General features: G+C 36.3%; 1 protein-coding gene across 3 annotated transcripts in view; it reads left to right on the top strand.

Annotated features, from left to right (window-relative positions):
• HPSE2 (heparanase 2 (inactive)) overlaps positions 1 to 27435 on the top strand; it is a 727458-nt gene that overhangs the window by 74579 nt on the left and 625444 nt on the right. For all 3 annotated transcript variants that reach the window (XM_025274425.3, XM_025274427.3, XM_025274426.3), the window contains exon 3: positions 1632 to 1793. In XM_025274425.3, the coding sequence (XP_025130210.1) occupies positions 1632 to 1793 (162 nt within the window). The remainder of the gene's footprint in view (positions 1 to 1631; positions 1794 to 27435) is intronic.

Below are 27435 nucleotides of genomic sequence, written 5' to 3'. Positions count from 1 at the left end.
CTGGAGGGCTACATTCCAAGGGGTCACAACGGATCGGACACAACTGAGCGACTCAGCACACATTAGTGGCTTATACAAATAGTGCCTTTATGTTACATAACAAGAAAGAAAAGATAGGCTTTTGAGCACAAATATGATAGCTCAGTAATGACCTTAGGGTCATAAGCTCACCTTATCTTCCTGTTCACCATCTTTAGTATGTAAGACTTTTGCCCTTGTGCTTTTTGAGTCATTGCCACAAAATGGCTATTATAACTTCGGGCCTTTGTTATATTTCAGGCATAAAGAATAGAAAGGACTGTTTTTTTCTTAGTGAGGTTCTCTCTGTTAATTTGGCCAGGGAACCCCCTAGGGATATATGCCTGCAGTGCGTTGGCCAGAAGTATGTTACATGGCTACTCATGACTTTCAAGGAAAGCTGGGGAATTGTATATTTTGGCTCTTCAGTCTCTATAGTAGAGGAAGGCAAAGGTGAATATACTGTGTTTATGATATAGGTCGGCTAGTCAACAATGTTTGCTTTCGTCAGTGGTTCAAAGGATTTAATGATGCACTGTATTTTAAAAATTTTATAGAGTGTAATTTAAATAAAAGTTATTTATTATTCCTCTTACCTTCGATTATGATCTTGTAAACTAGAGTTATTTTTCATTTTATTCTAATTTTATATTCAAGGCTCAGAATATCTTCAAGATTAGTTACTTACTTGATTGTTAAATGAGTTCATCTTGTTGCCTACATCGTAGAAATTAGTATAAATATGTTTATGTATAAATATTGCATTATTTCCAACCAGCTTCTGTGTTTTTATCTAAAGTGAGTGAGCACTATTCTCACATTTGGGTAATCTTTGTGAACCATACATCCTAATGCTCAATTGTCATGAGTTTGTTTTTATATCTGAGCTTCTCTTTTAGGGCTCTTTTGATATGTTGGAAAATCTTTTGCACAGAATGATGGCCCACCATTCATGTCTCCTACCTTGTTTTCTTTTAGGTGTCAATGATATTGCTTAAAGAGCCAAATCTTTCCTATTGGTACTGTTGACATGAGCATTAGTTTTTCTTTTCCAAAGCCATAGGTGTCAACAGTTTTTTTTTTTTTTTTTAATTTTTAGCATTTTCTCCCTAAAATCCTTCAGTTTGTTATGTAAAACTTGAAAGTTTCTAGAGTTACCTTTCAGATTGCTGCATGACAATGACCTTCATAGTCACTAGTATTCAGGAAAGATTGTATTGTTTTTCCCCATGGTAAAAGATGTAAAGAAAAGGCCCTAGTTTCAAATAATGAAGTCATTCTTCATAAAAAAAAAATGCCCCAGGAGGTAAATAATTCCTGGAGGTGAGCGAAGAAGGGGAACCAAGGAGTGAGAATCTTAAATGAGGTCAGAGAAAACTAAGAAACAGAAATCTCCAAAGATTTTGGAAATGACCAGAGAAAATTTTAGGATGCATTGTGAAGTGGGAGACGCTTCAGGTTTATTATTTCTGAATCTTTTCATTTTGATGAAAATGTAGTAGTTTACAAATTCTGTCATACTGGGTGAGACAGGACTTTGTGTATATAGTTTCTGTTTGTTTTTGTTTGTTTGTTTGTTTTTGCTGCCTGCCTTCCTTCTTTTTTTTTTTTAGACATTGTTCGAAGTGATGTTGCCTTGGATAAACAGAAAGGCTGCAAGATTGCCCAGCACCCTGATGTTATGCTGGAGCTCCAACGGGAGAAGGCAGCTCAGATGCATCTGGTTCTTCTAAAGGAGCAATTCTCCAATACTTACAGTAATCTTATATTAACAGGTAAGGGTATTGGAGTCGGCTGGAATCTTAGAGCACTGTAGATTGATGGTCTCCATTGGTTAGCAGCTTGATGCTTGGGAGACACTGAAGTGGGATTCAGATGATCTGTCTGTCTCTTTCCACATATCCTTTTTAAAATCATGATGAGTATTCATATAAAATATTTATTATATTTTGCAGATGTATTTTGAGTTGAGGTTATGGGTGGTTTGGCATGTGTGTTCTCAAAAGAAGGACCAATGAAAACCTAATGAAGCCTTGTAAAAATATGACTTTTTAGATGTGTGCCAATAGATTTGAGAGAATTACTAAATTTGGTGTCTAAGAAGCAGCTATTTTCCTCTTTCTGTGTATGCCCTTTCTGTGAACCCAGTGAATATAAAGATGAAATGTAAAAGAGATAATGATCCACAGGCAGAGCTGAGAATGTTCTATTTTTGGGAGAGTTTGAAACTATCTAGGGAATTTGATTTTCTTTTTGAGAGCAAAGAGGCAATGAGACTGAGCCATATTCACTTACATCCTTGTTTCTAGGAGGGAAGTGAATATATGTGAAAGTTTAAAGGAGAAACAACTTTTTGCGGGGCTGCTGCAAACTTTGCTTGTAAAGAGCATGTGAGTTGCATGCCTTTGTCAAACTTTGGAAAAAATTCTAATAGCACACTCTAGTGTGAGAATCATGAAGGACTTGTGATGAACTAAGAAGAGCAGTCTGAGTTACCTCCATTTTCCTAAGGGTACGCAAGGCAGATCTGCATTATATTGATTCAGATAAACTTGAATAAATTGAAGTGTATGTTTTTTCTTGTTTATGAATATTAAAAATAAAAAGATGCAATGTCTGATGGGCAATGAACATCTCACAGTTACTTCTGTAAGCTCCAAGTTAGGAAAATTTAAAAATTTTTTACAAACTTGCTGGCATTTCACCAGGAATTACTGAGTGGCAACCAAGTTGTTTTGCTTTTGAAAAAGCGCAAGTCTCTACTAACTTTCCATCTTGTAACTGGTGAAAAACCCAACAGCGTAAGATGAAAGCCAGATTTAAATGTGACTTTGGAGAGCAGAAAAGAGGATTATGGGTTTCATAAGTATGGGCCCTATTTTTTGTTCTTGGATAGGTCATTAAGGAGGGAAAACTTTAAAGTGATTTATGGCTAATAAATCCTAAATTGGTTAGTAAAACTATGTTTAAGTTTAGATGTTTGGAAAGAACATATTTTTCTCCAAATTTCTTTAGTCCACCTCAGATGTACAAATGTACATGTGTATAGTATTTTCCAATTCAGTTATTCTAACATTTTTAAGCATACATTAGAGAGGTCAAATCCTGTGTTCTTTAATGTGGCATAGAAAGAGCTTAGGGTAATTCTAATCCTAAACTGTGCATTCAGAGTGTGGCTTGAAGGCATATTATCTTTGAAAACACAAATGCTCTATTGAGTTCAATGGAATCTTTTCTAATTCTCAGTAACATAATCCCTTTGGATGTTTATTCACAGTTCAAACTGTTGGAATCAACATTGTCAACTTTTACCCTGACAACTTGCTTACTTTCTACTAAACAAACTTACCCTAGAGAAGAGCCTCTTTCCTGCTCTCACTTCTCCCAAGCTGCTTCAAAGAGCCCTCAGGCATTTTCCACATTTTTCACCCAAATGCCTGTGCAGAGGTGGTACCTTGCTGCAGACAGAGCATTTGGTGTGCCCTGGTTTGTTTACATGAAAGTTCGAAAGGTTTTGGTTCCAGGTGTTGGGAAGAGATGGAGTCATTTCGTTTTAGCACCAGTGGTAAAACTATTTTAATATCTTTTAACTAACTCTTTGATTTTACACAGTGTGGTTTTCTAATTGTTATGAAGTTTAATCCTTGATTTCTTGTATAAATTTTGAGAACATGGTCTCCAGACAGCTAAACATAATATTTAAACATAACTAAACTAACTTTTGTAAATATTTCCCTTTTCGGTGATGAATGTATATTGGTAAGGAGGGTGAGGTTGAAGGGGCAGAGACCTCTCAAATGAAGTGACTTTCTTTACCAACATGTTCAGAACACCTACCCTAGGATTTCTGCTTGGTGATGTTTCACTTATTTTGTATAACTGTGGAATAATGTTTGAAATGTCTGCGATGAAAGTTTGTGGGAACAGGATGAGGAAACTGGGCCTCCAAAATCTCAGAAATAGATCACTCAACCTCTCTCCCCAACTGTTTACAGAATTTCATGTATATGGGTAGCAGTGTATCATAATTGTTTCCTGCTAGCGGTCAGTTATTGGTATAGTCTTTATTTTTAAATTGGACAACTAAGATAACAGTAGAGGAAAAAATTAATAAAGTGATTCAAATGTCAGTATAGTAAGAAATTAATAAAGTGATGGAAATGACAGCTGCTTAAAAGTGTACTAAAAATGATGGCTATTGCCCCTACCTTACAAATAAGCCCTCATTCTTAGGTATTCCATCTTAGTTGATCATACTGACAGCGTTGAGATGAGAGGTATGCCTTCATATTCTGCATTCTAGCTCACGATCTCTCTTAAACAGCCATCCCTCAGATGACGGCAGATGATATTCTATCTCTGAGGATCTTCTAAACAACCTTACGGTCCTAGTGACAACTCAGTCAATAGAAACAAGTAGACCTCATTATATTTTTTAAAAAATGGATTGTATTTTTGCCTGATACTAAACATGTCTTAATAAATTCATGTGAATGATTTACATGGTATGGGAAATAATGTTAGCCTTACCTAATCTAGAAGGTTTTTGAAGTAAACTCTTAAGGTTGTATGAAGGTGATGGAGGAATTCCAGGAGAACTTCAGTGATAGAACTGTTTTATATATGATGTATTCTTTCACACTAACTCTCTAACACATGCGTGTAATCTTGTCCTGTATTATCCTGTAGCTTCTTGAATCTGAGAGTATTAAATATCACTGTGCATGTTACTCAAGGAATGATAAATGAAAGTGAAAGTTTGGTAGGTGACTTTAAGAAAGAGTAGGAATCATAACTTCTGTATCTTTGTGCTTTCATGATTCTTAATGTGATAATTTTCAGTGTTTGTTGAAAATGTTCTGCTGTATACACAATGAATAAAATCACTCAAAGACTACTTCTTAAGGGTTGATTTGGATGTCTGTTAAGTTTGAATAGGTTCACATATATTATTTGTCTCCCTTCCCTTGGCAAGCCCCTCTCTTTTAAGGTGTAAATTGAACTTTTGTGGCAGACGCCTGTACTATAATTAAATGAAAACAGAAAATAAAAAGTTAAAAGCCAGCCTTAAGGGGCAATATACTTTCTAGGATTTTGTTTAGAACATAAATTCGCAGAAGGCAAGGAATATCATATTTGTGCAAATATGCATATTGTGCTGCATTCTGCATGGTGAGTAGAACATAGTGAATGATCCTGAAATGAAGTCAACTTTTGAAAAATTTATGTTGTAAAGTCATCTAGTCAACTCTCATTTCCAGGCAACCTGAAATATGTAGCCCTTATAAATGGATGGCATTCGTCAAGATGCTTTCCAAAATTCTTTTTTGAGGACACTTTTCATGTTATTGTCTGGTACTGTAGGTTTTGTACTTCTTCTTTCAGTAATTAGATTTCAAAGTAGACTGGAATTCCTATGGTTAGCTTTACTGTATTACTGTGAAAATGAATTGAGCAAAAGAAGCTCATACTTCCCTGTTATGGTCAATCTTTCTAACTTCAGCCGAGCAAAGGGCTCAAATAAGTGGAATGAAAATTGTTATTTCAGTTTTCAAAGGACAGGATCCAGATCTGTTTAATTATTTGCATTATATAGTATAGTACTGAGGGCTTCCCAGGTGGTGCTAGTGGTAAAGAACCTACCTGCCAGTTCAGGAGATGTGAAATGTGGGGTCAGCCCCTGGTGGAAGATCCCTTGGAGGAGGACAGAGCAACACACTTCCGTATTCTTGTCTGGAGAATCCCATGGATAGAGGAGCCTGGCAGGCTACAGTCCATAGAATCTCAAAGAGTCAGACATGACTGAAGAGACTGAGCACACATGCAAGCATGAATATTTCATAGTTGTTTAATTGCTCTTCTATTGCTAGGCATCAGAGGCGTCTCTAATTTTTAGTGATTATAAATAACGTTGTGATGCACAGCATTGCATATATATCTTTGTGCAATGCCTGTGAGTATGAGTGCTATGTCAAAGGAATGCACATTTAAATTTTTGATGCATTTAGTAAGTTGACTTTCAGAAAGGTCATGCTGGTTTATACAGTGTATGAGATAACTCATCTTGTCTTTGCTCATACTGATTATTTTCCAATCTTTTATCTGTGTTACTGTAATAGACAGTGATTGGTATTGCATTGTTTTTTTTTTTTGTAAGTGCAAATTGTAATTTTTTTAATATAAATTTATTAATTTTAATTGGAGGCTAATTACTTTACCATATTGTATTGGTTTTGCCATACATCAACATGAAATTACATTTCATTGGTTAACCAGTGAGGTTAATAATCTTTTTACATTCAGTTCAGTTCAGTTCAGTTGCTCAGTCGTGTCCGACTCCTTGCGACCCCATGAATCGCAGCACGCCAGGCCTGCCTGTCACAAACTCCCGGAGTTCACTCAGACTCAAGTCCATCGAGTCAGTGATGCCATCCAGCCATACATTGGTTGCCATTTTTATTTCTTCTGTGAATTGTACATTTCTTTAGCCTATGTTTTTAATTGAGTTGTTGGTCAATTTATTATTGAATAATAAGGTCATTTTTTATATTAGGGATATTAATCTTTTGTTATGCATATTGACAAAAAATGTATTCTTGGACTTTTAAAATTTATCTTTGTCATGTATATGACTAAGTGACTAATGCTTTCTTTCACTTTCACTAAGAATAGTTTAGTTGTTTTTTTCATTTTGTTTTATTTTTTTTCTCTCTCCCTTCCTCTGTGTTTATCCTGACAGGCTAACAGTTTGAGGATTGTCTCTATCCTGCCTTTCGTGTTCCTACTCTAGAACTAGGTATTATAATGGTGTTTGGTTCTGCTCTGTAATGATATTGGGGATGTTGTACATCTAGTTCCTGGACAGCATAACCTGCCTGAGTTATGTACTTTGCTTTTTTCTTGGTGCTATTTTTGGGAATCTTTGTCTTGGAGTGTGTCAGAACTAGAGGAATAGTGTTCTGTTCTTGTATTTGAATAATAAGATAATGAGTGTGGAGTTACTTCCTAGTAAGAGATTTGTTTTACCTTTTTATAAATGAAGGAATCATAGTGGTCCCTTGGAATAGAAATGTGTAAATGGTTAGGCAGCTTTTAATTCTACCTCATGTATTGATTCAGCATGTGAGTTTTGAAATCAGATAGTCTGAGTTTGATTCTGGAACAGCTACTTAACAGCTCCCTTAACTTGGGAAGTTTTTTTATCCTCTGTTTAGCTTTAATTTCCTCAAATGATTGTATCTTACATACTTTAGAGACTTGTTTGAAGATTAAATGAGGTTTTGTACATAATTCCTTAGCATAGTGCCTGAAACACAGTAAATATTCACTAAATGTTAGATTTTATTATTGTGATTAATCTTACAATGTTTTCAAATGCACATATTACTCTTGGGTACCTTGTTGCTTTTGTGGTACTGAAATCTCTCTGCTTTAAGATGTCAGTTGACACAGTATGGTAAGATAAAACTAATCAGAAACAGTTTTGAATTCTGCTGTTAATTTATGGTAGTTAATGATAAATCTCCTACCACTCTGAACCTTAGATTCTTAGTTGTCTAGGATGTGTATAATAATTAGTAAAATAAAGCATGAGTCACTATGTCCCCTGGAAAATGAAAGTCTGAAAATGTGTCATATGTGGGGAGCTGTGTTCAGAATGTCTTGATCAAGCATTTTGAGTTCTTTGAAAGCATGATACTAACTAGATGAATATTAGTTGGTATTAGAATTATTCCTGAATACCTGAAAATGCAGCTCTGAGGATGAGCAGAACATCAATTAGATGGTATTTTACATATTAAAATGAGCCCAGTGCTATTATCAAAACAGTGAAATGTCTGCATAAAAGTCAGTGGCCATACATAAGTGCATAGTCATGAAGTTATGTAGCACATGATTAGAAGTTCCCCTTTTCTCCAGCTCTTTTTGGTTTTAAGTACAAATATACATACTCTGTTGCTTGTAAGTCCTTATATGAACTATTACATAAGTGAAGATTCTTTTTGAACTCAATTCTTACTACTATATTCAACAGACACAAATTACATTTCAGTAAATGTGATCAGGAAAAAAAGGTAACATAGGAGAAAAGGATATAATTGCAAAAACTGTTCATTTTGTACATTACAACCATTGTACTGACAATAGTACAGAGAATCACTAAAGAATATATATATTTTTAAAGTGGTCACATTCTGCTTCTCTCAGAATTAAACTTGGGAGCATTGATTGATTTCTGTCCCAAGTTGGTAGAATCTTTGTCTTTATGAATCACAGAGTGAACTTCCTTTTTTTCAGGAGTCTTTGTTAAGAGACTTGAGGAGATATTGATTACTTCCTGCTTTTCACCCATATTCTGTAAAAGATGATGTTGGAAGGAGTCCTTTGAATTTATTTATACATTAGCTCTCCTGTTTTCTTACTATGAGAAGCAGTTTCTCATAGGTTCCTTCATTTAGGTTGATGGCATCACATCAAAGCATAATTAAATAAAAGCAACTTTTTGGACGGTGAATTAAGTGTGGATAGTCCTCTGCAAGTCTGGTTGAATCCAGCAGTGGAGTTTAGTGTATTTAGGTCAGTGATCTCTAAGGTCCAGGTAGGTGTGGCAAAGGATGTATAGGCACTTCAGGATATGTATGAAGAAATCCATCGAGTCAAGATTTTCTGATTACTAGACAGTTAACTTGTCAGAAGATTATTAATTTTATACATTTTAAAATTCTGAGAATAGGGTGAGAATTTTCCTATTTGAGAGTAACTGACAATGTTCCATCATCTGTTAGTTTAAGCATATTTAAACATATTGCAGTTCAGTGTGCACAGCCAAGTTGACTTAAAGGGACTTTTGAAAAGAAGCATAATTAAATATAATTCTATTAATGATAATGCCAGCATGAAGCAACAGCAAGAAAATTGAAAAACTGAGAGTTCACCTTTTAGTAAAAACTTTGTCAGCCACAGAATGCAGTAAACATGATCTGGCAATATACTGTCCAAAAAAATGCCTGAATTATCAAGAAGACTATTTGAAAATCAAATTTGCATGTTATTTTTAACAATATGTGTTATTGAAAGTTTATATAATGCCCAGAAATTATTATTAATACTATTTTAAGAATAGGAGCAAAAAGGTGTTTGAATCATTGTTAAAAAAAACACACAAAAAACATTGCTGATGAATTTGAAATTTCTATTTTGATCTATGTTTTATAATGTAACCAAAATATTACTGCAATTGGTGCATAAGTAGTATATGTATGTATCACATATATGTAATTTTATGTTACATATGGATTATTTATGATAAAAATATTTTACTGGTATGAAATAAAAAAATTTAGGGACCAGAAACCTGTGAAGTCCTCTGTTCCTCATAGCAGTATAGGAAACTAGATATGAATAGGAACCTTAGGGTTAAACAGACCTAGGATTTAATCCGGAGAAGGCAATGGCACCCCACTCCAATACTCTTGCCTGGAAAATCCCATGGACAGAGGAGCATGGTAGGCTGCAGTCCATGGGGTTGCTAAGGGTCAGACATGACTGAGTGACTTCACTTTCACTTTTCACTTTCATGCACTGGAGAAGGAAATGGCAACCCACTCCAGTGTTCTTGCCTGGAGAATCCCAGGGACAGGGGAACCTGGTGGGCTGCCGTCGATGGGGTCGCACAGAGTCGGACACGACTGAAGTGACTTAGTAGCAGCAGCAGCAGCAGGATTTAATCGTGCACTTACCATGTACTAGTGTGAACTAGGGTAAATTACTTAATTTCATTCCCATTTGTAAAATAGAGAAAATAATATCTTACATAGTTTGTGAGGACTGGATTAATTTAATGTTATAAGTTCTTAATACAGAGCCATATGCTCAATGAATGTTAATTTTTGTTGTTATTATTTTAATTATTATATTATTAATAAAGAGATTGTCCTTTTGGGAATCTTCCATAAATAAGCTTATGTCTAAGGTACTGTCACAATGCACAGTGAGAGGAACTAAATAGATTCCAAAAGAAGTAAGTCCTGAGTTTTATGATATTGTCAGAAGTAAAGTTTTCTGTGCATTTGTTTTGTGTGTGTTGCGTGTGTGTGTGTATAAGGGTCTAGATTTTTGAGGAAGTAGAGAGTTTATTGTGAGATTATAGGGGCAAGAGCACAAGAACACACTTGCCCACTTGCCCCACTTCTTCCCCAGAGCAGCTCTTTTCTCTGTTAGGGTTCTAAAGAAGAGAAATGCAGCTATTCTATAGTTTCTTTAGTCTTTGGATCATTTCCTTTGAATGTAATGACCTCAGCTGTTGTAGGTTACATGTTCCTTTTCTTAGTATGAAGAAAAGTTGCAGATTTGCAGGTAAAGGTTTATACATAATCTGGGTAAGTGTGGAAGTAAGACCCCATGAATCACAGCACGCCAGGCCTCCCTGTCCATCACCAACTCCCAGAGTTCACTCAGACTCACGTCCATTGAGTCAGTGATTGCCATCCAGCCATTTTTTTTTTTTTAATTTTATTTTATTTTTAAACTTTACATAACTGCATTAGATTTGCCAAATATCAAAATGAATCCGCCACAGGTTTACATGTGTTCCCCATCCTGAACCCTCCTCCCTCCTCCCTCCCCATTCCATCCCTCTGGGTCGTCCCAGTGCACCAGCCCCAAGCATCCAGTATCGTGCATCGAACCTGGACTGGCAATTCGTTTCATACATGATATTTTACATGTTTCAATGCCATTCTCCCAAATCTTCCCACCCTCTCCCTCTCCCACAGAGTCCATAAGACTGTTCTATACATCAGTGTCTCTTTTGCTGTCTCGTACACAGGGTTATTGTTACCATCTTTCTAAATTCCATATATATGCGTTAATATACTGTATTGGTGTTTTTCTTTCTGGCTTACTTCACTCTGTATAATAGGCTCCAGTTTCATCCACCTCATTAGAACTGATTCAAATGTATTCTTTTTAATGGCTGAATAATACTCCATTGTGTATATGTACCACAGCTTTCTTATCCATTCATCTGCTGATGGACATCTAGGTTGCTTCCATGTCCTGGCTATTATAAACAGTGCTGCGATGAACATTGGGGTACTCGTGTCTCTTTCCCTTCTGGTTTTTTCAGTGTGTATGCCCAGCAGTGGGATTGCTGGATCATAAGGCATGTCTATTTCCAGTTTTTTAAGGAATCTCCACACTGTTCTCCATAGTGGCTGTACTAGTTTGCATTCCCACCAACAGTGTAAGAGGGTTCCCTTTTCTCCACACCCTCTCCAGCATTTATTACTTGTAGACTTTTGGATTGCAGCCATTCTGACTGGCGTGAAATGGTACCTCATAGTGGTTTTGATTTGCATTTCTCTGATAATGAGTGATGCTGAGCATCTTTTCATGTGTTTGTTAGCCATCTGTATGTCTTCTTTGGAGAAATGTCTATTTAGTTCTTTGGCCCATTTTTTGATTGGGTCATTTATTTTTCTGGAGTTGAGCTGTAGGAGTTGCTTGTATATTCTCGAGATTAGTTGTTTGTCAGTTGCTTCATTTGCTATTATCTTCTCCCATTCTGAAGGCTGTCTTTTCACCTTGCTAATAGTTTCCTTTGATGTGCAGAAGCTTTTAAGGTTAATTAGGTCCCATTTGTTTATTTTTGCTTTTATTTCCAATATTCTGGGAGGTGGGTCATAGAGGATCCTGCTGTGATGTATGTCAGAGAGTGTTTTGCCTATGTTCTCCTCTAGGAGTTTTATAGTTTCTGGTCTTACGTTTAGATCTTTAATCCATTTTGAGTTTATTTTTGTGTATGGTGTTAGAAAGTGTTCTAGTTTCATTCTTTTACAAGTGGTTGACCAGAGTTCCCAGCACCACTTGTTAAAGAGATTGTCTTTAATCCATTGTATATTCTTGCCTCCTTTGTCGAAGATAAGGTGTCCATATGTGCGTGGATTTATCTCTGGGCTTTCTATTTTGTTCCATTGATCTATATTTCTGTCTTTGTGCCAGTACCATACTGTCTTGATAACTGTGGCTTTGTAGTAGAGCCTGAAGTCAGGTAGGTTGATTCCTCCCGTTCCATTCTTCTTTCTCAAGATCGCTTTGGCTATTCGAGGTTTTTTGTTTTTCCATACAAATTGTGAAATTATTTGTTCTAGCTCTGTGAAGAATGCTGTTGGTAGCTTGATAGGGATTGCATTGAATCTATAGATTGCTTTGGGTAGTATACTCATTTTCACTACATTGATTCTTCCAATCCATGAACATGGTATATTTCTCCATCTGTTAGTGTCCTCTTTGATTTCTTTCACCAGTGTTTTATAGTTTTCTATATATAGGTCTTTAGTTTCTTTAGGTAGATATATTCCTAAGTATTTTATTCTTTCCGTTGCAATGGTGAATGGAATTGTTTCCTTAATTTCTCTTTCTGTTTTCTCATTATTAGTGTATAGGAATGCAAGGGATTTCTGTGTGTTGATTTTATATCCTGCAACTTTACTATAGTCATTGATTAGTTCTAGTAATTTTCTGGTGGAGTCTTTAGGGTTTTCTATGTAGAGGATCATGTCATCTGCAAACAGTGAGAGCTTTACTTCTTCTTTTCCAATTTGGATTCCTTTTATTTCTTTTTCTGCTCTGATTGCTGTGGCCAAAACTTCCAAAACTATGTTGAATAGTAATGGTGAAAGTGGGCACCCTTGTCTTGTTCCTGACTTTAGAGGAAATGCTTTCAATTTTTCACCATTGAGGATAATGTTTGCTGTGGGTTTGTCATACATAGCTTTGATTATGTTGAGGTATGTTCCTTCTATTCCTGCTTTCTGGAGAGTTTTTATCATAAATGGATGTTGAATTTTGTCAAAGGCTTTCTCTGCATCTATTGAGATAATCATATGGTTTTTATTTTTCAATTTGTTAATGTGGTGTATTACATTGATTGATTTGCGGATATTGAAGAATCCTTGCATCCCTGGGATAAAGCCCACTTGGTCATGGTGTATGATCTTTTTAATGTGTTGTTGGATTCTGATTGCTAGAATTTTGTTAAGGATTTTTGCATCTATGTTCATCAGTGATATTGGCCTGTAGTTTTCTTTTTTTGTGGGATCTTTGTCAGGTTTTGGTATTAGGGTGATGGTGGCCAGCCATTTCATCCTTTGTCATCCCCTTCTCCTCCTGCCCCCAATCCCTCCCAGCATCAGAGTCTTTTCCAATGAGTCAACTCTTCGCATGAGGTGGCCAAAGTACTGGAGTTTCAGCTTTAGCCTCATTCCTTCCAAAGAAATCCCAGGGCAGGAAGTGATAAATTATACTATGCAGGGAAAAATAGCATTTTGTTCATTTGAATAGACATTTGATTGTCCTGTGACTTATGTTGTAAAATATATTGCTGTTACAGTGATTGATAGATGGTACATTGGGGAGAAGATGTCAGAATTGAGAGATCTGGATTTCTTTTTGCTTTATGTGTATCCTTGGGGCAAGCTTCAGCTTTCTCATTCATAAATTTAGAATTATAGTATCTGCCTTTTGTCAATATTTTTTCAGCCTGTGTCTGAACACCTATCATTAGTTAGAACCACGCTAACCATGGGATCTCTGACTCTGGGAGGGATTGGGGGCAGGAGGAGAAGGGGATGACAGAGGATGAGATGGCTGGATGGCATCACTGACTCGATGGACGTGGGTCTGAGTGAACTCTGGGAGTTGGTGATGGACAGGGAGGCCTGGCGTGCTGCGATTCATGGGGTCGCAAAGAGTCGGACGACTGAGCAACTGAACTGAACTGAACCATGGGATCTGTGGATGATAAGAAATGTTCTGATTCCTGCCCTCCCTGGAGATGTAGTCCAATAAGAAGATAAACAGGCAGACAATTATGGCTCACTGTGGTTAGGTTTATATTAAAGGAATAGGAGTGTGAGTTGACCTAGGAGAATCAGAGGGGCTTTTATGAAGGAAATGGTGCTAATGATCTCTAAGTTTCCTACTTTTATTTTAAAATTCTGGTTAGTGTATGCTTCAGAAATTAAGGACTCTTTTGCAAACTGAAAGGGATTGGGACAGGAGGAGTCTTCTTCAAATTTGTTGATAGTCTTGATGCCTTCAAAAATAATTTAATCCATTTGAGTTTTTTTTGTGTATGATTTTACAGACTGTCTTAATTTCATTCTTTTACATACGGTTGTCCAGTTTTCCCAGCATCATTTACTGAAGAGACTTGTCTTTTCTTCATTATATTGTCTTGCCTCCTTAGTCTTAGATTAATTGACTATAGGAAAGTTAAAGTGAAAGTGAAGTCGCTCAGTCCTGTCCGACTCTTTGCGACTCCATGGACTATAGCCTACCACGCTTCTCTGACCATGGGCTTTTTCCAGGCAAGAGTACTGGAGTGGGCTGCCATTTCCTTCTCCAGAGGATTTTCCTGACCCAATGATCGAACCCGACTCTCCCGCATTGTAGGCAGATGCTTTACTGTCTGAGCTACCAGGGAAGGTGTGTGGGTTAATTTCTGGGCTTTCCTTCCTGTTCCGTTGATCCATGTATCTGTTTTTGTGCCAGTATCATACTGTTTTGATTACTTTAGCTTTTTATTATAGTCTGAAGTCAAGAGAGCCTGATTCCTTCAGCTCCATTTTTGTTTTTTAAGATTCTCTTGGCTATTCAGGGTCTTTTGTGTCTCCTTACAAATTTTAAAAACTAAAAACTTTTTTCTAGTTCTGTGAAAAATGACACTGGTAATTTGAAAGACCTAAATAAATATAACAGATACTGTAAAACTCTTAGAGGAAAACAGGTAGAACATACTTTGACAGAAATTGCAGCAATATCTTTCTTGTTTCATCTTTTAGAGTAATAGAAATAAAAACAAAAATAAACAAATGGGACCTAATTAAACTCAAAAATTTTTGCACAGAAATAGAAACCATAAACAAAATGAAAAGGCAGCCCACAGGATGGGAGAAAGTGTTTGCAATGATGCAACAGAAAAGGGATTAATCTCCAAAATTTACAAACAGTTCATGCAGCTCAGTATTAAAAAAAATGAACAACTCATTCAAAAAATGGGGCAGAAGACCTAAACAGACCTTTCTCCAAAGAAGACATACAGATGATCAACAGGCACATGAAGATGTTCAATATATTTAATTACTCGAGAAATGCAAATTAATACTACAATGAGGTATCACCTCACACCAGTCAGAATGGCCATCATCAAAAAGTCTACAAACAATAAATGCTGGAGAGGGTGTGGAGAAAAGAGAACCCTCCTACACTGTTGGTAGGAATGTAAACCAGTAATAGCCACTATGGAAAACAGTATGGAGGTCCCTCAAAAGGCTAAAAAATAGAACTACTATGATCCAACCATTCTAAGTGAAATATTTCAGGCAGAGAAATACAAATATGATATTGCTTATATGCAAAAATCTAAAATAAATGATACAAATGAACCTATTTACAGAACAGAAACAGACTCACAGACATAGGAAACACACTTATGGTTACCAAAGTGGGAAGGAGGGAGGGATAAATTGGAGTTTGGGATTGACATATATGCACTACTATATTTACGATAGATAACCAAAAAAAAAAAAAAAAAAACCCCAACTATATAGCACAGGGAGCTCTGCTCAATATGCTGTAATAACCTAAATGGGCAAAGAATTTGAAAAAGAATAGATCTATGTGTATGTGTGGGCTTCTCTGATGGCTCTGCTGGTAAAGAATCTGCCTGCAATGCAAATCTGTGTTTGCTTCTTGGGTTGGGAAGATCCTCTGGAGAAGGGAATGGCTACCCACTGCAGTATTCTGGCCTGGAGAATTCCATGGACAGAGGCCTGGTGGGCTACTTTAGTCCATAGGTTGCAGAGTTGGATAACTGAGTGACTTTCACTTTCACTTCATGTATATGTATAGCTGAATCATTTTGCTGTACACCTGAACTAACAAAACATTGTAAATCAACTACAGTCCAGTGTAAAATAAAAATTAAAAGGAATAGTTTATAGATAACATATCTTATTTTTTGTACACTAAGTTTAGAGATATTACATGTAGGTACCTGTAGATATCATTTAGAATTAAAATTATTGAGCAACTTGGAGGATCTCAGTCTTTCTTCATTCTTGTTCTTTTTTCCTTACCTCTTTGTTTTGCTTGATTGAGGACATACATTAGGGCAGCACCCTCTGCTTTCTCTCTTCAAGTTTTTTTAAGTTTGACTTTAAAAATTTTTTAAATGGGAGGATAATTGCTCTATAATATTGTGTTGGTTTCTGCCATACAATGTGAATTAGTCATAGCTATATATATATATCTCCCCTCCCTCTTGAGTCTCCCTCTTATCCCACCCTCATCCCTCCTCTCTAGGTCATCACAGAACACCAGGCTGGGCTGTCACCAGAGAATATTAATTGGTGAGAACTCTCCCAAAGGCCTCCAAGTCAACACTAAGACCTGGCTGCACAAAAGGCCAGCAAGCTCCCGTTCCCTTCAAGTTTTAATCCACCCTTATGGTTTGAACTGTCAGTAGAGGTTGAACTGTCCAATCCATTAATAAAGGAGAGAGAATAAAAATATCATTTTTATTGTCATCAGAATTCAAGTGGGTCTGATTTGGGCCCTGTAGGTTATAAAATTTTATTTGCCCCCATTTAGACAAAGGATACAAAATTAGAAACTCAAAATTACACACAAAAGTTTATATGGAAAGGCAAGAGACTCAGAATAGCCAGTATAATATTGAGTTAAGAACAAAGTTGAGGACAGACACCATCTGACCTCAAAACTTATTATAAAGCTACAACAATCAAAATAATGTAGTATTGGTGAAAGAATAAATAAATTAGATAATGAGATAGAATAGAAAACCCAGAAATAGACCCATACAAATGTAGTCAATTGTTGACAAAGGAGGAAAGGAAATTCAATGGATAATCGTTGGTCTTTTCAATATACTGAGCTGAAACAATTGGACATCCATCCAGTGTAGAAACAGACCCTTCACTTTTCACAAAAGTCAACTCAATGAATCATAAACTTAAATGTAAAATGCTAAACTATGAAACTTCTAGAAGATAATACAGAAGAAAATCTAGGTGACCTTAGGTTTTGTCATGAGTTTTCAGAAATATCAAAAGCATGATCCCTGAAATAAAAAATTGAAATTTGAACTCAGAAGTTTCTGTCCTTTGAAAGACATTGTTAAGATAATTACTGTGTTGGTTCAGAACTATTCTGAATTCTTATTTTTAATTTGAAATAATATAAAATGATGTTTTATGTTTGTCCTGTCAGAAATTATTTTCCCTTTCTCCTTGTGATAATTATTACAAAAGGAAAGTTGCTGATCCTTTAAAAAAGTATTAGAAATTTCTGTTTTATGAAAGGGAAAAAAATGACCAATAAGGAAGACTTTAATGATGCTTTTAATGAATCTTTTGAATAATTTTAATAGGATCATTTGGCTTCCCAATCCATTAAAAAAGGAGAGACAGAATAAAAACATCATTTTTCTTGTAAACAATTCAAGTAAAATGTTTATTTTATGCCTTACTTTCAATTGCCAATTTCTCTTTACCCTGAGCATATTTTCTCAAGATTACTATTTTCTCAATGTATTTTGTGAAAACATACATTCTCATATAGATGAGTCTCACTTCCATAAATCTTCCCCTTTCCATTGCACTGAACCCACACTTTATGTTGGAAGAGAGGAGGAGGCTTATTATTCTGTGCTCTTAAGGCAAGGACATGGTATACTTGTCAAGCATGGAGGTTTTGCACATACACCCTGAGGAGTAGTTACCATATTTGTGCTATGGCTGCCACTCCCGTCTCTTCAGAGAGGAATTTGGGCTGGAGAGCTGACCAGGAGCTGAGAATGCAATTTCCTTTCAAGTGAACCTAGTTGAATGAAGATTATATGCTAAGTAGGAAATAGTATAGGAAGCCAGTGTCAAGGAACATGGGTTTTTCCTTTAAAATATCTTCAAGATTATATTCTCTTAGCAGGAGGAACCCCCAAACTAACACCCTTGTGTTTTTGAGTTAAATAATTCTATTTATGATGTTTTAGAGATGTTTGCTGGTGACAGACTAATTTGCTAGCATATGAGTTCTGGAGAACAAATTGGTCTACCTTCCTGAAAGCTTTAAAAAATAGTTTTAAAAATTTATTGAATTATAGTTGACTTATAATGTTATAATAAGTTTCAAGTGTACAACATAGTGATTCCTAATTTTGTAGATTACAAACCATAAAAAGTTATTATAAAATATTGACAAAAATGCCTTGTGTTGTACAATACATTCTTGTGACTTATTTATAACTGCTAGTTTATACCTTTTAATTCCTTTCACCTATGTTGCCCATCCCTTTACCCCTCTCCCCACTGTGGTAATTACTAGTTTGTTCTCTGTATCTCTGAGTCTGTTTCTGTTTTGTTGTATTTATACATTTGTCTTGTTTTTAGATTCCACATATAACCTATAACATACACTACTTGTCTTTCTTTATCTGATGTATTTCATTAAGCATAATACTTGCAGGTCCTTCCATGTTGTTGCAAATGGCAAGATTTCATTCTTTTTTATGGTTGAGTAATATTCCATCATGTGGACATACTACATCTTCTTTATCTATTCGTCTGTTGATGGGCACTTAGGTTGCTTCCATGTCTTGGTTATTGTAAGTAATGCTGCTGTGGTTAGTGGGATGCATATGTCTTTTTGAATTAAAGTTTTCCTTTTCTTTGATAAATACCAAGCGGGTGGAATTGCTGAATTGTATTACAGATTTTTAAATTTACTTTCCCCTTGTCCCTGTCAAATTACTCTCTCCAGATCTGTATTTTGCCATACTCCATATGAATAAAATAGCAGAACCTGATTTCTGTGGGACCTCACACAACCAGTGTCATCTGGTAGTGATGTTTACTTTTATTTTTTCTAATTTAATTGTCTTATCTGTGATGATTCTACTTTTTCATGTGCTGGCTTTCCAGTGTATGGAAAAGAAAACTTTTTCTGTCATCATCAACCTCTTAGTAGAATAAGTGAATGGGAGAAGAATAGAGCCCATGCTAGTTATGAAGATAAACTACATTCTGGAGTATTTGGGGGATATTGAATTCTACTAGTTTTGTTCTATTTTTTTTTTTCCTTGAGAAGAAATGGCAGTAAGTAGCCAGCCTCACATAGGACAAGAGATTCCTGTTTAGCATTATCATTCCATACCATTTTTGTTTGGAAAATAATCCATTCCACTCTGTGCCAGTTGGGAATGACTCTTGTTTGCCTGGCTGAAGTCATCATTCCAGTATTTGGTACTCTAGGCAAGAATTCCAAGAAGCTCATAAAAGGCTATCCAGATAAGCAGTTTTCCAAATTAAATTTATTGCTGAAAGTGTTGTTAGGAATCAGACCAGCCTTGCAATGTTATAGGTAAATAAACTGAGGCTACTTGTTCAAGGTCACATAGTTGCCTATGCTATGCTATGCTAAGTCACTTCAGTCGTGTCCGACTCTGTGTGACCCCATAGACGGCAGCCCACCAGGCTCCCCCGTCCCTGGGATTCTCCAGGCAAGAACACTGGAGTGGGTTGCCATTTCCTTTTCCAATGCATGAAAGTGAAAAGTGAAAGCGAAGTCACTCAGTCGTGTCTGACTCTTAGCGACCCCATGGACTGCAGCCTACCAGGCTCCTGCATCCATGGGATTTTCCAGGCAAAAGTACTGGAGCGGGGTGCCATTGAGGTAGGACTAAAATTCAGGCTTTGGATTTTTGGGTTCATTGCTATTTTCACTACACTTCAAAATACTTTGTCTCCTGGAAATTAAATAACTTCTGTCCAATTGGAAAAAATTATGCAATTAAAGAATTAATTCACATATGTACTCCAGAAGTTTTATTGAGGGCTGCTTTGACTAGTGTAGAAGTAGACACACAGTATGGAGGTAAATACTTTTAGCCACAGATGAGCCAACTGTCAGTCTGTTGGTGCAACTGACAGATGCTTGACAACACAAGGAGGCTAAGCGCTCTCTCTCAGATGTGGTGATCCAGAGTACTCTACCTGTGAATAGGGAAGTGGACCTTTTGCCTGAGTCTTGAAGGAAGGATATGAACTGTAAAATGCATGATAGGATGCAGGTTAACTTGATTGAAAATGTGACATCATTTAACCCTTTGTGGCCTACTAAGACTTCGAGTCCCTGTAGTAAAGGCATCACTTACAAGAGCATCCAATTTAAGAAACCACTTCAGACTGAGAGGATTAAGGCTATAGGATAAATCCAAGAGGGACTTTTAAAATTCTCTTTAGGTATTTTATTTTAGAGGGCTGGGTGGTAATTGCTACTAGGATTATTTTTTAGGGTAAATGATTAGATTTTAGGCATAGATAATGGAGAAAAACAATATTCTTCAGTTGTATGTTTGTATTTTTAATAGAATTATAATAGTTTACCTAGGTGAGAATACAAATTAGCCATGAAATATATATAGAGAATTTAGAAGAAATAGATTTCTAAATTTGAGGGGTGTACATATCATGTTACTAAAATAAAGTACTTTTCCCCTTCTAATAAGAGTCTCTTTTTCTTACTTATGGGTTGCTACACATCACTTTCAGTTTACCCTCTCTTTTTAGTTGATGCCTGTTACTCCAAAGTTGCCAAATTCATGTTTTCTACTTTTCTGCTAATCTCTCTGAACACAAGTAAGCTTTTAACAGACTCTCAGATACTCTCAGCATAGGTCTGTTTTCCATGTCTGTTTTTGTATCTCTGTATTTCTTTGTTCTCAGCTGTTTCCTTTCTTATAGCTCAAAATGACAGTATCTTCTTTTCATTAGCTCTAAACTATCTCTTAAAGAGGAGACATGCAATGTCACTGTCTACTTCAACTGTTTAGAATTTCATCTAGAGAGTAATATAGTTTGTTATTTTTTATAGGAGTTGTTGTTTTTCAGTCACTAAGTCGTGTCAGACTCTTTGCAACCCCAGGGACTGCAGCACACCGGGCTCGCCTGTCCTTCACTATCTCCCGGAGTTTGCTCAAATTCATGTCCATTGAGTTGGTGATGCTCTCTAACTATCTCATCTTCTGCTGCCTTCTCCTTTTGCCTTCAATCTTTCCCAATATTAGGGTCTTTTCCAGTGAGTAGGCTCTTCACATCAGGTGGCCAAAGTACTGGGGCTTTAACTTCAGCATCGGGAGTTCCATATTTTTATGTCTTGTTTGAAAAAGCAAAATAGATTTAAGCTAATTAAGAAGTCTACTTACAGGTAGTCTTTTCTTATTTCTTGATGTAATATGAACATTTGCGGAAGTCTAGTGAGATGCCTTCTTAGAAAAATGAGTCCAGTGGATCCTTAGTGTTCATTTTTTTCCCTTTTCTCATTCTAAGAAAACCAGACAAGTTCAGTGTGTAAGTCCCTGGGAGATATGTATTAATGTTCATCCAGAAGTTTCATGACAATTCCAACAATATTCTGTTGTGACTTTGAGCAGTCTTTTATCAATCAATCACTTTTTAACTGAAAATCAAATGTATAACGGTACAGTGCTGGGAGCCATGGAGAAAAAGAAGTTAAATATGTATTCTCGATTTCCAGAGTAGCTAAAACAAAGTGTTAAATATTCATTTAAGAATAAGCACCAATATGAAACATCATTTAAAATGACAAAGTTAATCACAAATGTGAAATTAAATTGTTACAGTTTATGTTTAGTGTTGGTTGGGGTCAAGGAGGACATGGTTGTTGAGGAAGACATGGTTCCTTTGGGAAAGGAGTCTATGAGAGAGCAGTAACTCATTTTCTAAATTAGCTAAGAAATGGCAAAGGGCTAGAAAACCAATAACAGAAAATTAAAAAAAAATTATAGTGGCAGAATAGAAACTGATCAGTATATAAAAGTATAGTTAACCTTTCAGAACTGATTATTCTGTTTAAAGGAAAGTTTAAATAGCCTGTTTCAAAAGATGCCTAGACTATTATCAGATTAATGTCACAGAAAAGAACATGGAACATGATCTAGAAAAATTAGTGAAGATTAGCAAATTCTTAAAACATAGGGGTCAGAAAGGCCAGCAGGACTAGAATTCTGATGTTAATATAAACAGTAGGGGTTTGAAAATCACTTTTTAAAGTCTCAGCTTCCTCAGCTATAAAATGGGGAGTTTTATAGATTACTGTGAAGGTTAAGTAATATGCATGCTTAGGGATTGGGGCTTTCCTGGTGGCTCAGATGGTAAAGAATCCTCCTGTAGTGTGGGAGATCTGGGTTTGATCCCTGGGTTGGGAAGATCCCCTGGAGGACGGCATGACAACCCACTCCAGTATTCCTGTTTGGAGAGTCCCCATGGACAGAGGAGCCTGGTGGGCTACAGTCCATGGGGTTGCAAAAAGTTGGACACAACTGAGCGAAGGGGAAGGCAGAGGATGAGATGGCTGGATGGCATCACCGGCTCGATGGACATGAGTTTGGGTGGACTCTGGGAGCTGGTGATGGACAGGGAGGCCTGGTATGCTGTGATTCATGGGGTCGCAAAGAGTCAGACACGACTGAGTGGCTGAATTGAACTGAACTGAGCAATTGAGTACCCCACAGCATAGAAAAAGCTTAGGGCTTAGCACAGTGCCTAGTTCATAGTAAAACCCTCAAATAAATGGTAACCATTATAAATTTTGTATAACCAAAGCTTAGAAAAAATAGAAGGGGTTTAAAACATAATATTATTTTAAAAAATTTGCACTATTTTCTCATATTTTTAAATCAGAATTGTTCTTATATCAGGTTATGAAAACCCAGGCACGTCAGTTAACTGATGCAGTTTTAAAAAAATGATTGGGGCACTTCCCTGTTGGTCTAGTCTCTACAACTCTGTGCTCTCAATGCAGGGCCTGGGTTCAATCCCTGGTCAGAGCACTAGTTCCCATGGGCTGCAACTGAGTTTGCAGGCTGCAACTAAAGATCTCACATACCATAGCTAAAGATTCCACATAACATAAGTAAAAAAAGATCTTGCACGCTGCAACTTTAGACTTGACACAGCCATATAATTAGATAAATAAATACTAAAAAGAATTTTAAAATATAGAAATTATAAACCAGAAATTAGTTACAGAAATAAAAGTGGGAAAAAAATGTAAACACTTGGAGACTATATAACATGCTACTAAAAAGCCGATGGAACAATGAAGGAATCAAAGAAAATCAGAATGTACCTCAAAAACAATGAAAACAAAAACATTAAAGGAATTTGAAAAAGAACAAACGAAGTTCAAAGTCAACAGAAGGCAGGAAATAATAAAGATTAAAGAAGAAATAGAGACAAAAACCAAAAAGAAAAAAAATCAATGAAACCAAGAGCCTTTCTTTGAAAAGATAAAATTGTTAAGCCTTTAACTAGGCTTATCAAGAAAAAAGAAAAGAGATCAAAATAAACTAAGAAGTGAAAAGAGGAGAGATTACAACTGATATTATAGAGATGCAAAGAAATAAGAGAATAAAGTTACATGCCAACAAATTGGACATTTTAGAAAAAAGGGATAAATTTCTCGAAACATGCAGTCTTCTAATACTGAAGAAGGAAGAAATAGATAACCTGAACAGGTTGATCACTAGTAGTGAAATTGGATTAGTAATCAAAAAACTCCCAGCAAAGAAAAGTTCAGAACTAGATGACTTTACAGAAGAATTCTACAAACAGATAAAGAAGAGCTAAATACCTATTTGCAAATTTTCCAAAAATTGAAGAGGAGGGAACATTTTCAAATTCATTCTATGAGGCCACTATTGCGTGCATGTGTGCTCAGTCTTTCAGTTGTGTCCAAGTCTTTGCAACCCCATGAACTGCAGCCTGCCAGGCTCCTCTGTCCATGGAGTTTTCCGGGCAAGAATACTGGAGTGGGTTGCCACTTCCTACTCCAGGCTATCTTCCCAACCCAGGGACTGAACCTGCATCTCCTGTGTCTGTTGCATTGGCAGGCAAATTCTTTACCACTGAGCCACCTGGGAAGGCCTGAGACCGTTATTACCCTGATACCAAAACTAGGTAAAGACACTACAATAAAAGAAAGTTACAGGCCAGTATCCTCGGTGAATATATATGCAAAATCCTCAACAAAATCCTCAGCAAGCCAAATTCAGCAATATATAAAAAGGATCATACAATGTGATCAAGAGGGTTTCATTTCTGTGATGTAAGGATGGTTCAATATTTGTAAATCAATGTGATACAGACCTTAACAAAAGGAAAGATACAAATCACATGATCATCTCTATAGATTTAGTAAAAGTATTTGACAATATTCAACATCCGTTCGTGATAAAAACTCTCACCAGCATTGGTACAGAGGGAACATATCTCAACATAATAAAGGCCATTTATGACAGATTCACAGCTAACATCAAATTTATCAATGAAAAGCTGGAAGTTTTCCTCTAAAATGAAGAAAAGGACAAGAGTGTCTACTTTTGCTACTTCTATTTAGCATAGTATTAGAAGTTCTAGCCACAGCAATCAGAAAATGAAAAGAAGTAAAAGGCATTCAATTGGAAGGGGAGAAGTAATATATCACTATTGACAGATGACATGATAACCCTAAATTCTCCATTAAAAGCATCTTAGAACTAACCAAGGAATTCAGTGAAGTCGAAGGATACAAGATTAATATAGAGAAATCTGTTGCTTTTCTATATACTAATAATGAGTTATCAGGAAGAGAAACCATCTCATTTAAAATCACAACAAAAAGAATAAAATACCTAGGAATTAACTTTACCAAGGAGGTGAAGGTCTTATACTCTGTAAACTATAAAACACTGATGAAAGAAATTAAAGATGACACAAACAGATGTAAAAATATTCCTTATTCATGTATTGGAAGAATTAATATTGTTAAAGTGTCCATACTATCTGAAGCAATCTATGGATTTCAGAAAAATATCTTATTATATCACTTATATGTAGGATCTAAAAAAATGATGCAAATGAACTTACTTACAAACAGAAATAGACTCACAGATTTAGAGAGCAAACTTACAATTACCAGGGGGGAAGGGTTGGGGGAAGGGATAGTTAGTGAATTTGGGATTGACATGTGCATACTGCAATATTTAAAATGGGTAAGTAACAGGGACCTACTGTATAGCACAGAGAACTCCATTCAGTGTTATGTAACAATCTAAATGGAAAAAGAATTGGAAAAAGAATAGCTACATGTATATGTATAGCTGAATCACTTTGCTGTACACATGAATTAACACATTGTTAATCAACTGTAGTCCAATATAGAATAAAAAGAGAAAAAAAGAAGTTGGGTGTAAAAGTGCACACTGTATGATTCAATTTATATGAAACTCTAGGAAAGACAAATTTAGTTTACAGTGACAAAAAAATTAGATGCTTGGGTGCTTGGGTGGGGATAAAGTGATTGGCAAGGAAGGTGCTAAAGAAACTTTTTGGGGTGATGAAAATGTTTTATATCTTTATGAGGAAGGTAGTTATATGGGCATACCTTTGTCAAATTTTATCAAACTGTATAATTAAAATGGGTGCATTTAATGTAATTTCTACCTCAATATTTTGAAATAAGTTCTAAATAATAATGCAGTCTCTATCAAATACCTATGGCATTTTTCACAGAACTAAAACAAATAACCCTAAAATTTATATGTGGTTTCTATTTATACCACAGAAGACCCTGAATAGCCAAAGCAATGTTGAGAAAAACAATGCTGGAGGTATCATCTCCCTGACTTCAAACTGTAGTACAAAGCTACAATAATCAACACAGTATGTTACTGGCACAAAAACAGAACACACATCAGTGGAACAGGATGGAGAGCCCAGAAATAATCCATAGAGTTCAGTTCAGTTCAGTCGCTCAGTCGTGTCCGACTCTTTGCGATCCCATGAATCGCAGCATGCCAGGCCTCGCTGTCCATCACCAACTCCCGAAGTTCACTCAAACTCATGTCCATCGAGTCGGTGATGCCATCCAGTCATCTCATCCTCTGTCGTCCCCTTCTCCTCCTGCCCCCAATCCCTCCCAGCATCAGAGTCTTTTCCAATGAGTCAACTCTTCGCATGAGGTGGCCAAAGTACTGGAGTTTCAGCTTTAGCCTCATTCCTTCCAAAGAAATCCCAGGACTGATCTCCTTCAGAATGGACTGGTTGGATCTCCTTGCAGTCCAAGGGACTCTCAAGAGTCTTCTCCAACACCACAGTTCAAAAGCATCAATTCTTCGGCGCTCAGCTTTCTTCACAGTCCAACTCTCACATCCATACATGACCATTGGAAAAACCATAGCCTTGACTAGATGGACCTTTGTTGGCAAAGTAATGTCTCTGCTTTTCAATATGCTATCTAGGTTGGTCATAACTTTCCTTCCAAAGAGTAAGCATCTTTTAATTTCATGGCTGCAGTCACTATCTGCAGTGATTTTGGAGCCCTCAAAAAATAAAGTCTGACACTGCTTCCACTGTTTTCCCATCTATTTCCCATGAAGTGATGGGACCAGATGCCATGATCTTAGTTTTCTGAATGTTGAGCTTTAAGCCAACTTTTTGACTCTCCTCTCACTTTCAACATGAGGCTTTTGAGTTCCTCTTCACTTTCTGCCATAAGGGTGGTGTCATCTGCATATCTGAGGTTATTGATATTTCTCCTGGCAATCTTGATTCCAGCTTGTGCTTCTTCCAGTCCAACGTTTCTCATGATGTACTCTGCATTTATGGTCAATTAATCTATGACAAAGAAGGCAAGACTATATGATGGAAAAAACACAGTCTCTTCAGTAAGTGGTGTTTGGAAAACTGGACAACTACATGCAAAAGAATGAAATTAAAACATTTTCATACCATATACAAAAGTAAACTCAAAATGGATTGAAGACCTAAATGTAAGACCAGAAATCACAAACCTTCTAGTGGAAAATACAGGCAGAACACTCTTTGACATAAACTGTGGCAGTATTTTTTTTGGATCTATCTCCCAAGATAAAAGAAAGAAAAGCAAAAATAAACAAATGTGACCAAATTAAACTTAAAGGATTTTGAACAGCCAAAGAAACTATCATCAGATCAAAAAGACAATATACTGAATAGGAGAGAATATTTGCAAATAATATGAGTGATAACAGGTTAATATCCAATATATATAAATAACTCATGCAGCTCCATATTAAAAGAGCGAACAAAGGCTTCCCTGATGGCTCAGAGGTAAAAAATACCACTTGTTAATGCAGAGGACACGGGTTCAGTTGGTTCTTGGTCCGGGAAGATCCTAGGTGCTATGGGACAACTAATCCTGGGCACCACAACTACTGACTCAGTGCTCTAGATCCTGTGAGCTGTAGTTACTGAGCCTTAAATACTTATCTTAGTAAAGAAAGAATGAAAATCA

This window comes from Bubalus bubalis, chromosome 23 (assembly GCF_019923935.1).
Source record: "Bubalus bubalis isolate 160015118507 breed Murrah chromosome 23, NDDB_SH_1, whole genome shotgun sequence".
Classification (NCBI taxonomy): domain Eukaryota; kingdom Metazoa; phylum Chordata; class Mammalia; order Artiodactyla; family Bovidae; genus Bubalus; species Bubalus bubalis.
The sequence above is the reverse complement of the archived record's forward strand: the minus strand, read 5'-3'. Positions and strand labels throughout refer to the sequence as shown.